Here is an 18,730-nt window from a genome sequence, read left to right as displayed (position 1 = left end):
GGAAGGCAGCTGCCAGCCAGTAGTACCCGCCAACATAATGACTTTGTTTCTCTGAATCGAATACAAAATCAAATGCAATTCTTATAACGTGCCCACTGCTGAGAGTACACGTGCTGTGCGTAGCAAGCCTTGGACCTAATAACCACAACCTTATACACTTATTCCTAAGCCAGGTCCGGCTCCTTGTGAATAAAGTCCATAACACTGACCATTCCTCGTGACTGTTAAGCTCAACTTATTGAATATTCTTTGTTTAACACATTACACACTTCACACTTAAGTTCACTGTTGTACAAGTTATTCTCTCGATTCATAATAATTATCGCTAATTTTATCAACACCCTTGTAGACATCTAAAAGCTTAGATGTTTCACTTTACTTTGGTAATCAACGAAAATAAAGTTTTATAACGAATTCCAGGAAAAAAAAGTCTTTAGAAAATTGAAGAGACAATATTATGATCACTGATACATCATTAGCAAATAAACACTATATTTTTAGCGTATAACGCCACCTACCAGAAGCACCCTGTCTCACATTTGGTATCTCCTTCCTTCCTCTCCGATGACCTGGTCTCCTTCTTCTGGCTTTTTTCTTCATGCCAACTTGCACCGGAATTTTGCTTGTGGTTATCATAGTGCTAGAAAAAACTTTAGGATTTGAGCAGTCAAACTTTTTCATGGTCTTTCGAGCTTTACGGATAACTTTGTTTGAATTAACCCATGGGATGATAAGAGTTGGGAACAAACTATTCTTCTTTTTTATTCCCATCACGAGCACACGACCTCTAACGTCCAGCTTTCCAATCAGCTCCCCACAACATTTTGACATATTAGGGTGTTCGAATACAGGTTTCTTTAAGTCAGCTTTTGTGACTACATCTTCCTTCATTTTGAAGATCTTGGCTTTTTTAAACCTTAGTTCTTCGTTTCGTAATTTTCTAACCCTTGTTTTGATGACTGAACGAAAAAATGTTATTTACTAGAATATACAAGCTCGTAATTTTAAGCAATCAAAGCAAAGATAAAACAGTTAACAAAAGATAAGTTGATTATACGTGATCTGTTTTTACTCGCGTGCTAGTAGCGAGAAAAGTTAATCATTTTAAGAATAAATAGTCTGTCAGTTTCTCAAAGGATCAAAGAAAAAGTGGCCACGTTTCTTAAAAACAAAAAGTAGCAAAATAATAGTTTTATGATTTTTACATAATAGAAATATTGTTACCAAAGCCATTTTAATCGTCTTTCCATTCTAAACACGTTAAAAGATTAACATGATAAACTTTGCAATGCAAAAACATGCAAACAACATGAATTCAGATTCATTAATGTACAAGTAGATGTTGATTGGTTTGTTGTTTTATGACACAAAGCAGCTAGTAGTTGTTAAACATACACAAATAGCTTTGTCAATGTTATTTTCCCATTAGTTTCACTGGTATTTATGTAGATTTTTGTGTTGTCTCTATTGTTTATCTACGAAAACATGTTAAACTAAATAGAAATTCTGTTTTTATATTGAAAGTACTGGTTTATCAAAATGACAACTTTAGCAAATTAGAATGAAAAAAAAAAAACACGTCAACTTATGCGCACGTAGAGCTAAAAGGCGGGAACCTCTAGAATTCTCGTGCAGTTAGTTATCCCTTAATTTGAAATATTGAGCAGTTGATTTGTATTGAATTTTCGCGCAAAGCTACACAAGGACGATCTGAGCTAGCTGTTCCTAATATAAAAGTGTAAGACTAGAGGGAAAGCAGCTAGTCATTACCATCCACCGCCGACTCTTGGGCTATTTTTAACGAGTGAATAGTGGGATTGACCGAAATTATAACGCCCCCTTCATTGGAAGGGTGAGCATATTCGGTGCGACGGGGATTCGAACACGCGACCCTTAGATTGCGAGTCGAGCACCTTAACCACCAGGCTACGATGGGCCATACTAATCACAGAAGAAAGCATCCATCCAGTCATGAATACCAGTTACCACGTGAGCTTTAACTGACCCTTTTAACCGAATAACTGGACTACCTGTCACTTAACATCAATAAGAACGTCACTAGTAATAAAATATCCAGTAATAATGCTCCAACCAAAATAGCACTAGTAACAAGTGTCTTATAAAAACGGCACTGGAATAACGGCACCGGTAACAATAAAGAGGGGAAGAAAAATTTCTTCCCCTACTTTGTATTACTATTGATACCATTATAAGTGGTCCCACTTTTTACAGATTCGGAACAGGTGGTCCTTGGTGTATGTTTTCTTATAGCAAAGCCACATCGGGCTATCTGCTATGTCTATCGACCAGAATCGAATCCCTGATTGTGGCGTTGTCCCCACAAGAGGACTATATTTATTTGTTGCTTGTGCTTGTCATCTTGCCAGATATTATTTTGTAAGATTAAAGAGCCTCATGCTCAACATCCAATGATATGTACTGTAACATCTAACTTAACTATCCATGATTAACATTTTAGTGAAAAACATTAAAAGGTGATTCTGTTATTCAAGAAACGATTACTTTTATAATTTTGTTTTTCAGGCTTCGTTCTTTGTTTATTAAATGTTTTTTTTTTTCCCAGCATTTCAGATATCTATTACATGTACGTATTATGTAACTAAAGTAAAACATAAAATTTACAATTTATTTGAAAATATAGTGAGAAAAAAAAAAGCATATTAAAAATGGCATTGTTTCTGAACCCTGAAAATATTTGTTGTTTGTTTGCAGTTTGTAGTTGTAGCTGTACTCACCGCGGATTACGAAACCAGGATCTTAAGAGTTTTAAAACAATCACAAACTAAAAATAAAACAAATTACTAAATATCTTTATATTTACGTGTGTGTTTTTCATGTAGGCTGAAGAAAAATATTTTTATTCTATGTGTTATTATTGGTGCAACTTTTATCAGCTTTCTTGTTACCACGAGTTTTAATAGCGATACATACGTAGACTTTTGTCAGTGTTATAATATATATTCTAGAAAGGAGAAAACAAAAACAACATTCGACACGATACACTCGGCAAGGCTTACTGAGTAAATATCTCCTTGCTTTTGATATTAAAACCGGCAGTATGTGCGTTTTAATTTGTCGTGGTAGTAGAGTTCGATAGCACATTTGTCGTAATGACTCGGTTGGCTGAACATTCGAGCCAAGTTGATAATCCAGGAACGAACAGAGCTCGAAGCGGCCTGTCAAGCCATCACAATTAATAAAAGACCTGTACAGCAGGCTTGGGGAAGCGAGTAAATATTAACTCGAAGACTGTTACGCGAACAAAGCAGTACGAATGTGACATTTTGCTAAGTGCGGTTCAGGTATTCTGTTGATAACTGAATCAATATTTCTAGTTAAAAATCCATTTCATTCCTAACACGTTATTTGATTTGCATATTTACAAGGAACGGTGTCTTCGTACAACGATATTTCCTCAGTGGGTTCACTCGTTTCGTTTTTTTTATATAATTGTCAAAACACTATACTACAAGTTCAATTCTATGTAAAACAAGAGGGAATCCTCAATAGCCGCAGCAGTTGGAATTATTTTAGGCAGGATTAAATTAATCTGAGACCTTTGTTTCCTTTTTTTATTAGCTAGATTTCTGTTTGTTTGTTTGAAGTTAATAGCAAAGTTACATCTATGCTCTGCCCACCAGGGGTATCCAAGCCTGGTTCCTAGTGTTGAAAGTCAGATGACTTACTATATTTTTGAGCTTCAGCAATACCAAGCAGGGGGTGCGTAATCTGATTGGATTTTATTATTCATCAGGATCACTAAAAACCTAGATCAAAATGAAATTATTTTAGGCAGGATTAGAAGACATTAATCTATGATACCTTGTGAATGGTCAAATACATCAACCGTAAAAGTTTGACCTCCTAAATGGAAACTAATTATATCTCAAATCGGCTTTCTTCTTTTGAATTTCGCGCAATGCTACTCGAGGACTATCTGCACTAACCGTCCCTAATTTAGCAGTGTAAGACTAGAGGGAAGGCAGCTAGTCATCACCACCCACCGGTGCTACTCTTGGGCTACTCTTTTGCCAACGAATAGTGGGATGGACCGTGATTGTTATAATGCTCCCACGGTTGAAAGGGCGAGCATGTTTGATGCGACGGGCATTCGAACCCACGACCCTCGGATTACGAGTCGAGTGTCTTAACCACCTGGCCATGCCGAAAACAAATGGAAAGAGACGTGAAAATTATTGAAGAAGTGAGTTGGAAAAGCACACGAATGTAAAATTAATAATAGAAGGAGTAAAAGAGAAAAATATTTGTGTGAAGTCAATAACACGATAATTAGGCGTGCAATTAATAGTTATTATTAAAGGAACACCTGCGAATAAAATTAATAACAGAATAAATAGGAATTAAAGTCATTGATTGTGAAATAAATATTGGATGAGTAGGTAAGGAGCGAAAATAATAAATGGGTGAGTACGGAAGGAACACATAGGTGTGAAGTTATTATCAGGGTGAGTAAAGAAGGAACATGCTGGTGTGAAGTTATTATCAGGGTGAGTAAAGAAGGAACATGCTGGTGTGAAGTTATTATCAGGGTGAGTAAAGAAGGAACATGCTGGTGAAGTAAGTAAAGAAGGAACATGCTGGTGTGAAGTTATTATCAGGGTGAGTAAAGAAGGAACATGCTGGTGTGAAATTAGTAATAGGGTAAGTAGGGAAGGAAAAGAAAATTGTAAAAGCACTGTAAAGTTGACTAGGGGCAAATATTGTGGGTATGTTGGAGAAAAACACATAGGTGTGAAAATAGTAACAGGGTTGGTGGGAAGGAATGTGTGTGTGTGACAGTAAATAGCTAGGGGAGTACAAAAATAAGAAGTGATAAGAAATGAGAAAGTGATATAGCGGGAGGGGAATATTATGTACGTGTAGAAATGATTATGACAGCTGTGAAAGTGTAGTGAAAAGACACATAGGTTTGAAAATTTGAAAATAAATACAGCGATGAGCGAGAAAAAACACGCTGTTCGCGAAAGTGGTAACAAATATGAAAGTAAAAAGAACGCATCATTTACCCCAGCTGGCCTGTTTGAGAATCAGTTTTAAGCCCAAATACTTACCAAAATCTGCTCGACAAAAATTGTCAATCATGTTTTCATACGTATCTGGCTGGTTACAAGCAACACACGGTGCTGGTTCTGTAATGAGAAAAAAAAAAATTATACTAGCTATGAAACTCTGTCTACTTGAATAGTGAATATAAACAACTGGGTGAAAATGTGAAACGGTAGCATGGAAACCATCAATTATAAGTAAACTTGAATAAATCACGTAGTTTTTTAGAGAAAACATGCTTCACACACTTTCTGAGTTTGTTTGTTCTTATAATAAAACCACGTTGGGGAATCGAACCCCGAATTTTAGCATTATAAGTCTGTAAACTTGTTCCGCTGTCGCATAGGTGGACCTCATTTTGCTACATAGAATTGCATATAAATAACAATTATATTAATATCAACAGTTAAAATAAAATATAACTAAAGGCTATTTTAAATTAAAGTTAAATGTTGCTTTGAGCGCTCACGTGAGTTTTAATTTTCGTACTTTCAAAGTAGAATGTCATTTGTTTAGTTTGTTACAAACTAATATTCTTCTGACAGCCAAGACATTTTTACATTTCCCATTCTACACATTATATTCTGACACCGCGTTCAACAGCTAAACGTTTCTAGGCTTAACGTAGATTCGCGCTTTCAGAGATGATCGTAACATTTGGTGTCAGTTAATTATCTATAATGTATTATTATATGACTAGTGTATAAGCTCATAAAAATGGCAGGATAAGTACTACCACCCCCATCCAATAGTATAATATAACCTCAACTTCCATAGCTAACTAAAATAAATACATTTTGCTAAATTAAGCTTGGCCAAGAAAAAGGTAGAAGAATGCAGTCGAGATAGTTACACGTCGGTAAGTTACTTCGTGAACTAATCAAACAGAAAATCATTCATTAAATAAATTCGTGGCGTATTCATAGAATAATTATCTGTAAAAATTAGTACTTTATGTATTGAAAAGCCAGTGCATTTTGTTAACACTACGTTCCAACAATGGGTTTTATGTCATGTTGCTAGCAACAGAAATATAACATAACATTGTTCTTAGATTATGTACTGATAATATAAAATGGAACGTGTATAAGCGAAACTAGAAAAATATTTGTTGGTTTCTTAATTTAGAGTTGACTAAAGAGATTTATTTTTATTAAAAACGTTGGTGATGTAATAGAAAATACTTTAATCAGAAATGATTTAAGTTAAAAATTGAATCGGTATTTCTATTAACATGATAAATTATAAGCTATATGCTAGATGATCCCACACTACGTCTTTACTTTAGACTTACTATATCAACATCCACTACACATACGAGGTACCTTCCTCTCTCACGGCCTCCATGCATCGCCATCACTAAGGTCATAATAGGGCAGACAGTAAACGACTATTATATTTGGATAAATGCATTTTGGCTTTTATGACTCCTATTTCGAGAAATCAAGTGTAACGTGATACACACTGGTCTTTATGTAAGTTTATTAACAAATATTAAGATAAGAATTATTTTAGTTTTTCTTCCTAACAAAATCACCATTTTATATATTTTGTGTTCTTTAAATTTTGAAACTTCATTTATCACCACACCAGATCTATTAAAGCTAACATGTTATCTACAAGGAAACTGGCTTTTAGTATAGTTCAGAGGTTTATTCATCGAAAAGACCCCCTCAAAACCACCTTCTATTTGAGCTAAAATGTTCACCTACATATGAAACCACCTTCTATTTGAACCGAAGTCTTCATCCACTGCAAAACAAGTTTCTGCTAGGGCTAACATGTTTACCACTATAAAACTAGTTTGTCTTACAAATGAATTTATTATTTAGCATGAAACTAGTTTTTAAAACGTGTGTGTCTATCCATCAAGCTCCCGTTTTCATAAGGATTTAATAAAACCCTTTTTTAAAATTAGAAATCCGTCTTTCTTAAATCTAAGTAACTCATCCACGTAAGACCTTTTTTTTTCTCATATTTCACAGAGCTTTCACCATGAAAAAGTCATTAGGAAAGAACTCGTGTTTCGTGAAACCTGTCCGTTTTCACGCGCTGGATTAGGAAACTTCATTTAACTCAAAGGGTTTTCATCTCAGTATAGTAGTTTCCATGAAATTAAGAAGTTTGGTAACACACTTTAAAAAATTCTTATATACCAATAACACATTGTTGAATAAGTAAAAATATTTAACTTTTAAAATTGCACAACAAATATAAGTTAATTGTGAAATAAACAATTAAAAACTACATGTTTCGATGGAAAAGTTCCACCATCTTCAAGAGATCAACCATGGACGTTTACCATCAAAACATGTTTTTTTTTTTAAATTATATATTGTTTTAAACCTTATTTGTTACTTTTATCTTATACAATAAGTTATTGTGCATTTTATAACGTTCAGTACTGTTACAAATTTTAAAATTCTAACCACAAGAATGGTTATAAACTATATTGAACACATTTTGGTTTTTGACTTCAAAATAACAGCGTAAAACCAAGTGCGAAACCACAGAATACTTGTACATGTATCGATGACGACTTATTCACACAAACCTTTGTCTTAAACTGTGCCATAATATTCCTACAAGGATACATTAATGTATTTTTAATAGGTTACTGCAATTAAATTTTTCTCACTAAAATATCGCTGGCTTGAAAGTACGAAATATCAAATAAACTTTATATTTAATTACCGACTTGTTTCCATATATCAGTACTGTGCAAGAGTGTTAGGAAAAGTCAAAGATGTTATTTAAGGCTATCAAAAACAACTGGAAGGTAAATCAAAGGTGAAATATCAACATTTTATTAATTCATATTTAGTACAACAGAAACTCAGTGGAAGTGTTTGAGTTCAGCAGTTAATATTTTGTGTGTCTTCCTTTTGCTTTAACAACAGCAGACAGTCTCTCAGACATTGTTACAACACATTTAATTGGAGTAATATTTCGAAGAATACTCTGAGTAAATGTGTTGTAACACATTTAATGTAACGTTTCTTTGGAGGTAACTTTTGATTTGTCAGGTTTTCATCTGTCAAATCCCAAATTTGCTCAACTGGGTTGAGATCGAGGCTATGTCGGAGCCATTGCATAATTTTAATAAATCCGGAGCTTCTTTGTTAGCTAAGTAATTTCTGCATAAATGGAATGAGTGTTTGGAGTGATTAACTCCAAGTAATGAAAGATTTAGTAATGGAATATTTTACCAATAATACGCAAACCATCGGATCGCTATCTGATGGAATTTGCAATAGTCCATTATTTCATCCATTTTGGAAATATCTCGTGTTTCCTTAGTAGAAAAACACCCTAAGCCATCACACTGCCTCCACCATGCTTCGTGGTATGTGCTATATATTGAGGTAAGGATCTTTCACCTCTCTTCCGCCAGACGTACAACCTACGTTTTGAACCAGCTATTTCAAACTTGAACTCATCCGTCCACAACACCCTTTTCAAACTTAAATAGTTCGTTTCTGATACTTTCAGCCTTCTGATAATGTTTTAGAGATCAAAGTAAAGGGTTCTTAACTGCTACACAACCAAATATTTCATTCTTGTTGAGTCTTCGTGATACTGTAGATCTGGAAACTCTTCTGTCTTTTGGTACATGTTCATTTATCTCATGTTTGAGGTCAGTGGTAGTCTTCCTTCTGTTCCAAAGATACTTAACATCAGTATCAGAGTTTAGATGTTCTTTCTCTTCCTTTACTATTTTCATATTTACCTGTCTCAGTCTCAAGATCTAGGGTGTACTTGAAGGTGTTTGGAGAGCATTTCAAGTCTGCAGCAATTTGTCAGAGACATCAACCAGCACCATATAAAGTAGTTATACGAACTTGCTACTCTACTGACAATTCTTCGCGCTTTATAGGCCATGAAATGACAAAAAAACAACTTAATGTATAGTGTTAAACACTGTTTTTATAAAGGCTTATTTGTGGAGTGCTTATAAATTGATTTATTCTAGCATATACCAGTACCATATGCTAGCTTCTTTCTATCTAATTAGGATACTGAATGGGGCACCACGACAGTTATTTCAGACCTTAAATTTAGTCAGTATGTTCATTCAAACAGAATCCTCATGACATGCCCTTGGTACAAGTATATGGAAAGTTTAAAGAATTATACGTATTCTCACCCTGGCTCATTCTGTTGTCAACAGGGATCAGTGAAGCATTACCACAGTGTTGAAATGTACATTCTCTAATGGTGTGAAAGAATTAGCCCCATGAAATGGAAAGAATGACAAAACATTGTCTTCAACTAACAGTTTTGCTCTGTACTGTGTATAAGTTGCACTACCAATGGGGTTCACATACTGCATTATATTGAGTGGTTTTGTATATTGTTGTTTGTTAAAACACCACGTGTGAAGAACTGACAAAAAAGAAAAGCAAGAAAATGAAATCCCCTCCATTTCCTGAATCCCCAATTTCCTGTGCCAATTACATAGGGGATCACCCTAGTGGTAATTACTGGAATTAAGTGCAATATAGCTTTTTGTTTTGTTTTTTCTGTGGAGGGGATTATTGTGTTGTTCTTATGTTATATACACATTACAGGCCTATACCCCCAACAAAGGCATAGGCCCACAAAAACGTTGATTCATAAATAGTTTGCAGTGATAATTTTTTAATGTGGGCTTAAGTAATATTTTGGACACTTGAGAAGTATTTTGCGAAGGATAAAATACCTGACGCGTTTTCTTTCTTTTGGCTACGTTTCATTCTCTCTTATAAGACCTTCTAGATCAAAATGTCTGTGATAGTGTTATTCCATGAACGCGAGAGGAAAAGCGCGGTCCTCGCAGAGAGCTGTGTCGGTTCTTCCTTATTGAATATTTCGCCTGAAACATCTCTCCGAGAGAGAGAGAGGAGTCAGAAACTGATGTTAATGAATTTTACCTATCTATTTGCGTAGGCTTTTTTTTTTTCTGCAGATCTCCAACGTATGGTAGTGATTTTGTTTTTATCAGTACTACATTTTAAAACGGCCTGGCATGGCCAGGTGGTTAAGGCACTCGACTTCTAATCTGATGGTCGTGGGTTCGGATCCCCATTACACCAAACATGCTCACCTTTTCACTTGATTTCAAGTGTTCTACTTAATTATGATCTTCGGAGGATAGGATGTTGGGTAGGAGGTGTTCAGAATACAATAATTTCTTTTGCCTAAAAACACGTTTAAAAAGTCAAAATTCAATTGAAACACAACAAAGAATTTTTTGTTTTTCATCTTATGCACACAATGGGTTAAACAACCAGTTTAAAAAAAAAAGTATAGTTTAGACATATCTGTTTCCAATTATGATATGTAGAACCAGGAGAAATGTAACCAGTTGGCAGTTCCTACGGCCTGAAATGTTGACTTTTAAACGCATAGCAGAATTGACTCTTAACGCATCCACAACGGAAAGTGCGAAACGTGTTTGGCAGTATCACGTCTCGAACCCAAGACACTTCGATTCTCAGCCTAATACGTTAGTTAGTCTTGCTTCTACAGAAACTCTATAATCAATCTTCCAAATCTGTTATGTGAAACTCTATGAAAGACTTCCACTTAATGCTGTAGCTTTTCAAAGCGTCCCCCGCTGGGACAATGGTTAGCCTACAGACTTATAACACTAAAACCATGGGTTAGATTCCCGTCGATGGACACAGCAGATAGCCCAATGTGTCTCTGCTATAAGAAAAATACAAAATATACCTTTTTAAACCATTACATGTAATGGGAAAGTTGAGCGAGGCCCACGACGAACTTTGTTCTGAACTAGACAACACTTTAAATATGCCACCACTCGCAAGATTTAATAGTAGATAGCGTGTTTGGTTAAATACCAAGAAGGTATCATAACCACAAATGTTTACAGCTGAAGCTCCCAAGTACCTCCTTGTAAATAGCTTTACAATTGTTACAATTACTGTTGCATAACCTTGTAATTTGTTACATAAAATAAGACGATAGACTGGTTTAAACTGCTACTACTGTGACCATTCCATAAAATAAAAACAAAGAAGCAACAACTAATTTTATTGTTTCTATTATAATTCAATTAAAAAGAAACAGATACTGAAAATTAAGAATTGTTTATAACTTACAGCTTTCATTTTGTCTGTCTTTACTGTGTGGCTGGAGGGAAGTGCCAAGTAACAAAGTGTAATAGAATAGTTTAGGATTTTATTTTCAATTATTTGTAATGCCTGGGATATCAAAGAAGTCTAAACGTTGTGTTTGAAATTTCAGATGATGACACTAAGCAAGACTCTGTTGTCTTTGAATTTCAAAGGACAACGAAACGGAGTTCTTTAGTAAGGCACATTTGTAAGAGTATAAATTCAAGTGAAATTAAATCTGTTAACTTCAAGACTGCCATTATTAAATAAAATTAATGCCATTTCAAATGGGCTATTTTTGTTACTCCTTCTAAGGCAATGCGAGGTATCATTACCACTCGTTAAACTCTCAGTGGGTTCCTAATTATTTCTCTGGTTCTGACAGAAATGAATACAGTGCACACTAATAACGCATCAGATAATCGTTGTATGGCCTTCTAATACAGATCATTCTACTTTCCCGCCCTTTGCAACGCTTTCTCTATTTATTTATTTTTTTATTAAATAAGCGGCAAGATTTAAATCTATAGTGTGTTTACCAAGTAAAGACAGCATGCCAATGAGTAAGACCAGTTCTATAATTTATGAAAGTACTAACTCACTTTACGGGTACAACGATAAATTATATATTTTTTCCATTCCATGAATCTAATTAGAAATATGCTATTCCTTTACTTTGCTTAGCGAATCTCGGTAATATGGAGAACTCTTAAGCAAACTATTAGTTCTCGCTTCCCTTTAGAACTGTCATATACGTACTTAAGAATATTAATGTATAAATAGCAAAGATATTTGATATGGTTTACGTGTATTGTGGCGTTGCTTTAGGTAAACGACGAGTTATTTAATTAGAAGAGAATAAAACGAAATAGATAAAATTCTTTAAGAACAAATAATGTTGTTGTGTATTTGTACTCGAAACGTTGATCTATTACTTTTAACCTCCTTGCATTCAGCGATTTTAATGAATTATTTTTACTTTATGATTTTATCGGACTCCAACTGTATTATTTTTTTATTCTTCCTTAATTAGTGAAGTAATTGTCGCACTGAACATTTCCAGGAGAAAAAAAAACATATATATTATTACAAAGTTCAATGTTAAAGGTCAGGGGTATAAATAATATATATCAATCTTGTTAACTGGAAACGCGCAATGTTTACGTCAATATTTCCGCCAAAAGTATCGCGCGATGACAAATGTCTTTATTAAAAAATCCAACAATATTTGTTTGTTTTTGCTGAATTTTCCGCAAAGGCAATAGAGAGCAATCTGCAATATCCGCCCCTAATTTCGAAATAAGCTAGATATAAGGAAACTAATTAACATAGTTAACACCCCCATACTGTCAATTCTAATTTTTTTCTTTGTCAATGAATAGTAGGATTGGTCGTCATATCATAACAATTCCATGTTCGAAATTGCGAATATGTTCGGTGATGAAAATCGAACTCTGGACCCATAGATTGCGCTCGAGCAATACAGCCACCGGTCCACGGTAGGCCATCTGATATTAAAGTATGAAACGATACTTGTATAGTTTATAACAAGCTGGACAAACAAACTTTTAAATCGTTTATTACTAAAAAGTACATTTAATGACTTACTAAACATATTGATTGTTAAGTCTGATTTGTTTTGAATTTTGCGCAAAGCTACACGTCCCTAATGTAGCAAGGTAAGACCACAGGGAAGGCAGCTAGCATCACCACCCACCGCCAACTCTTGGGCTACTCTTTTACCGACGAATAGTGGAATTGACCGTAACTTCATAACGCCCCCACGGCTGAAAGGACGAGCATGTTTGGTGCGACCGGGATTCGAACCCGCGTCCCTCGGATTACGAATTGAGTGTCTCAACCACCTGGCCATGCCAAGCCCCGTAGTCGAAAGACTGACAAACGGGAGAGAGTACAGAGACTGAAGACATCATATGTATTAAATTTACAATAAAAAAGTAATACAAACAGATCTAGTGATTACACGGTATATCCGTTACCATGTTGTTATGTGCTTAATAATAGTAATAATAACTGTCTAACGTTTTCATCCAGTTAAAGTTTTGACTTTTTTTTTTGCTTCTAGAGAAATATCAATTTGGAATTAAAAAATAAACAAAAATAGTGGACACTTATGACCATCGATTGTAGTCCAGATTTTTATCACTATAAACACTGTCAAACATAAGAACATCCAAAAATGTGGACCAAAGTGTCACATAAATTTGCCAAAATATGGCGGAGTAATTGAGCAAAAAGTCCAAAATGATCCTTTTTATGGTCTCAAAATAGACAAATACAACCAAAATGATCTTTTTTGTGGTCTCAAAATAGACAAATACAACCAAAATGGTCCTTTTTGTGGTCCCTGATCCTCTACCCACCCCCCACCCCCCCAAAAAAAAAGACTCGGAATAGACAAATACAACTATTTTGTTTGTAAATTTGTTGGACACAAATTATATTTGTGTCAACCTTTATCTTGAATGCTGTAAATATGACTGTAAAAGATCCCAATATATATATATATATATATATTTTGGTTGGTTTATCTTCGATCCCACAAAATCCTCTTGGAAAGCTTAAACTGAAAAAAAAAGCAAAACATGCTGGGTTAATTTAACCAAGGTGTAAGTAATCCTACCAAGTCAGTCTGTCGAAAATTGAAGGAAAGGAAATGGAAACAAATGTTTGAATGAAGAAGACATGATTAAAAACAACAACATAGAAATATTGAGTGCTGTATATACATAAAAAAATTATTACAAGTAGCCAGAAATATTTTTCTTAACGTAATCTGTTTCTCGAGCATATTTTGTTAGCCTAATACCAACTTCATATCTTTTGTTTCTTCAACAAATAAATGAAATACACGGGAGCGTGATCTTCACTCAAACTGGAACAGACTTGTTCCCAGGACTCACTCTGTCAAACTCCACTATAAATAAACATCAATTTTTATGATGGTATATCTGAGTCCACCCCATTTTTTTTTTCTCAGATAGTTTCGTAACTTTGCAAAATTAACACCAGTATTAATTTGCAAACAACATGACACAGCAAAGAGGTTTTACTAAATGCCAGTCGGTTGAATAACAATTTCATTAGTTTGTGATAAGATTTGTAAATAACCGTAAAGTTGTCGAACTTTACAAGAAATCTAATCAGGCTCTGATTAGACACAGTTCAGTTGAGCACCCATTATACTTTCTCCTTGACATGTTACGGTTGTACTTGTGCTGTAATTTCAAAACTAAGTTTTCTTTAACAAAAGAACGAGCTTTTAAACGAGTTACGTTTTATGGGTGAATATTATTTTATGTTTTGTTCACACTAAAATACATCCTGATACCTTCTCCAAGCAAAAATGATAACTGAACTTAAACAGCGGAAATACTATAGGTAGCAGCATCAATTAAAGATGGCTGCCGTTTAGGGTTAAGGTTTATCAACTTTTTCACACTTGTGTGTTTACAGCGTAGCTTGGGAACAGTTTTTTGTCAAATTGTATAAACAACTATCTTATAAACAACTACTGGAATTACATTTTTCGAAAGTGTTTCTACTTGAATCTAATCCTCAAATTACTAACTTACTTAAATATCGTTCAATGCGTTACCACTTGTATCTTATTCGGTAATTTTATGTTTCTTTCCTATCGCCGTATTCCCTGGAAAGAATAAACGAAAAATGAAATGATGTTACTCACTTTCTGTGCAGAGAACATAACGAAATCCCTGCTGGTGAGATAAACTAAAATATGGGCAATTTGTTTGTGTGTTGGCGTAAAACAGCTCAATGTGCTAATGCATGGCCAAGCGCGTAAGGCGTGCGACTCGTAATCCGAGGGTCGCGGGTTCGCGCCCGCATCGCGCCTAACATGCTCACCGTGGGGGCGTTATAATGTGACGGTCAATCCCACTATTCGTTGGTAAAAGAGTAGCCCAAGAGTTGGCGGTGGGTGGTGATGACTAGCTGCCTTCCCTCTAGTCTTACACTGTTAAATTAGGGACGGCTAGCACAGATAGTCCTCGAGTAGCTTCGTGCGAAATTCGGAAAAAAAACAATCAATGTGCTAATAATGACATTAGCAGTGTGTGTGGGTGTGACTTATATGTTGTTAGACATCACGTAATCCAGGGATTCTAAAACTTAGGGCCGAATGAAAGTGTTCAAACCCTACAATATTGTTAAGGTACCCACTGTCTATATATTTAACTGGGAGGGGGCTCAATCAGAGTGTAGAATGTTCCGAGGGTCGCCTTTGGGATTCCCCTGACGCAACCATTGAAGTTATAGGCCCTCAAGCAATTGGTTGCATAAAGAACAATTTGTTACATGAAGGGTTTAGAAAATTGTGTTAGGAAGGGTCCATACAGCCCCCCTGTAAGTTATAAGATTAATGCGCAAGATCCTTATTACTTTTTATAATATTTAAAATCAAGTTCTTCTATTACAAACTAGTCAAAAACTTAGTTCCCTTCATAATATAATATATCTTTATGGTGTATACATTAGTACACCACTCCCCACTTATTTTCCTCATTTCTAAAATCTAATGCATCTGTTATAAATGTAGTACTTGTAATAATACAAAAGCTCAGTAAGAGCACAATGGCCCGACATGGCCAGATGTGTTAATCCGTTCGACTCATAATCCGAGTGTCACGGGTTCCAATCCCCATCGCATCAAACATGCTTGCCTTTTCAGCCGTGGACGCATTAAAATGTGACAGTCAATACCACTATTCGTTGGTGAAAGAGTAGCCTAAGAGTTGGCGGTGGGTGGTGATGACTAGCTGCCTTTCCTCTAGTCTTACACTGCTAAATTAGGGACGACTAGCGCAGACAACCCTCGTGTAGCTTTGCGCGAAATTAAAAAAAACAAACAGAGCACAATTATATGCCTTTTGACCAATTAATTTACTGTATAGCGCTCCATAGCTGGCAGGATGAAACGTGTCTGTGGCGATCCTTTGAAAACCTAGCGACAAAAGAAAACAGTAAATTTCATAAATTCATGCACATCTCCGATTAAAAAGGAAACAAAACTTTAATATTCGGGGCGTTTCCTTCCACCACGATTGGAATAGATAAAAAAATTAAAATATTTTTAACTCACTAATAAGACAAACAAAGACAATGCACAAAAACAATAGAAAACGAAGGAAAGCTAAGCCGACGCTTCAATAAAAACAGACAACAATTGGAATACAAAAGAACTGAAAATGCCAAGGAAAGTCGTGATGGGAAAACAAAACAAAACTTTGTCGTTTTATGCTGCAATGTTCTGATGAAACCAGTTTCCTTTGTTGCACATTTATACTGGACCACCCATCAGAGGTGATGTATATATAAATAAAATGTTCCTGTCCTCCTCGACGTATGTTTATTAAAAGCCACGAGATAAAATAAACGAAATACAGTTTTTGGTAACTCGTATAATTATTTGAAAACGTTCATGGCTTCGAATTCGTGTCGAACTTGATCTCAGGGGAACTACTTTAGATTCTGATAGGTCGAAGGTCCAGAGAAGCTTAGCCTAAAGCAGTCTTTGGATTTATAAATGTTAAAATGGAATATTTGCTTTATTTACTTTTTACATTATTTATTAACCATTTCAATGGCGCAAACTATACATTTTAACTTACAGATACCTTGTTCCTAAAATAAATGCATGGTATTAACGACCCGTGTAGAGCTGCACAACCCTGAAGTACCTAATTAGCGACACCGACTGACCCTCACTTCTTCAGATACTTTCAGTTAAATCTCTTCAACTGGCTAAACGGAGTTGAGGAAAGCACTGTTTTTTTTTGGTTATTTTCAACTATAAGATCAAGTACGAGTTACGTTTACGAAGTCTTCCTGGTGGCCTAAACTTAAATTGTCAGTTCTGTTCCAGGATCACAGGTTCGAATCCCTGTCACATTAAACATGGTTGTTTGTTTTTTGAATTTCGTGCAAAGCTATTCGAAGGCTATCTGCGCTAGCCGTCCCTAATTTAGCAATGTAAGACTAGAAGGAAGCCAGCTACTTATCACCACCCACCGCCAACTCTTTGCCTATCTTTTTACCAACGAATAGTGGGATTAACCGTACCATTATAACGCTCCCAAGACTGAAAGGACAATCATGTTTGGTGCGATAGGGATTCGAACCCGCTACCCTCGGATTACGAGTCGAACGCCTTAACACACTTGGCCATGCCGGGCCCTCATATCAATGGCGGTGGGTGGTGATGACTAGCTGCCTTCCCTCTAGTCTTACATTATTAAATTAGGGACGGCTAGCGCATATAACATTATTGTAGCTTTGCGCGAAATTCAAACCAAACCAAACTGTTCGAGGTTTTGTTCTACAAATTTGATATGAATTTCTTGATATATTCTAAAAAAAAAAACAACTATTTTTTTCGACATAAGGATGATTTGATGAGTGAATATGACCGCAACATATAGTTATTAATAATTTTAACGATACATTTATGGGTTGTGTTTTAAGAAGTGAATATGTAGGTTCAAAAGACATATCCAACACTGATACAAACAATTTAAATGAAATTCTTAAAAATCATTACTCTTCGCCTCATAGCATCTAGTGCGTGGAACATGTGATATGTATTAAGTTATCACAAGAAAGCGTGTGTGTGTTTTCTTATAGCAAAGCCACATGAAGCTATTTGCTAAGTCCACCGAAGGGAATCGAGCCCCTGATTTTAGGGTTTTAAATCCGTAGACTAAACACTGTACCAGCGAGGGGCAAACAAGAAAGCATTATATGCATATATATTAACAGTACTACATTAAATCAAATTGTTTTAATAGAAGCACTTTCTTTTCTTTGCTTATTGTACCGATGTCCAGATCTAATAGTTCAAGGTTCCAGCCAAGATATATTTCACACGTTCAACAACGGAGGCGTTAGAGCCACGACAGCCAATCACATTAGTCGGTTACGATGAAATGTATGATTGCTGTTGAATGGTTGCCCTCCCTCCAATCAGCAGTTCTAAATTAAGAATGGCTACTCCTGGGCGTTGATGGGTCTCTTACCTATCCAATTAACCCATGGGGTGCAGCTCACGATGATATTACTAGTCTCTGGTTACTCGTAAGATTTCCTTCACAATCTGTTGTCTTACATCTGAATTTCCTAATACCTCCCTTTTTTGAAAGTTTGTTTGAACTGTCGATCATCGTCTGGCTTAGTTTTGTTGAATATTATTGTGGCTTTTAAATCCAGTGTTAAATGTTCTCACGTTTCTTAGTCTAAATACAAAGTAAATTTTCTTCCCATTTTTTATCAATTCCTTTGAATTTTTTTCACAATCTTCCTTTCTGTCTTCCCTTCCTTCTCACCTCGCGACTTCGTCGTCGTTTTCTCTTTCCTTCTTTTCAACCTTCCTCTTCTAACTTATTCAACTTTTTTATTTTTTCATTTTCATCTTTCCTTTTCGAACGGAGTCTTTCCTTTATCAGCTTCGCATTCTTCCCAGAAACATTTTGTTTACATACAAA

The 18,730-nt window shown here is 35.4% G+C and overlaps 1 protein-coding gene across 2 annotated transcripts in view; it reads right to left on the bottom strand.

Moving 5' to 3' along the window:
* The window catches only part of LOC143223460 (secreted frizzled-related protein 5-like), a 78,634-nt gene that overhangs the window by 10,901 nt on the left and 49,003 nt on the right, over positions 1 to 18,730 (bottom strand). For both annotated transcript variants that reach the window (XM_076451481.1, XM_076451480.1), the window contains exons 2-3: positions 5,094 to 5,171; positions 519 to 959 (exon numbers count right to left, since the gene is read on the bottom strand). In XM_076451481.1, coding sequence (XP_076307596.1) covers positions 519 to 959; positions 5,094 to 5,171 — 519 coding nt within the window. The remainder of the gene's footprint in view (positions 1 to 518; positions 960 to 5,093; positions 5,172 to 18,730) is intronic.

The sequence above is a fragment of the Tachypleus tridentatus genome, chromosome 8 (genome assembly GCF_004210375.1).
Source record: "Tachypleus tridentatus isolate NWPU-2018 chromosome 8, ASM421037v1, whole genome shotgun sequence".
Taxonomy (NCBI): Eukaryota; Metazoa; Arthropoda; class Merostomata; order Xiphosura; family Limulidae; genus Tachypleus; species Tachypleus tridentatus.
The sequence above is the reverse complement of the archived record's forward strand: the minus strand, read 5'-3'. Positions and strand labels throughout refer to the sequence as shown.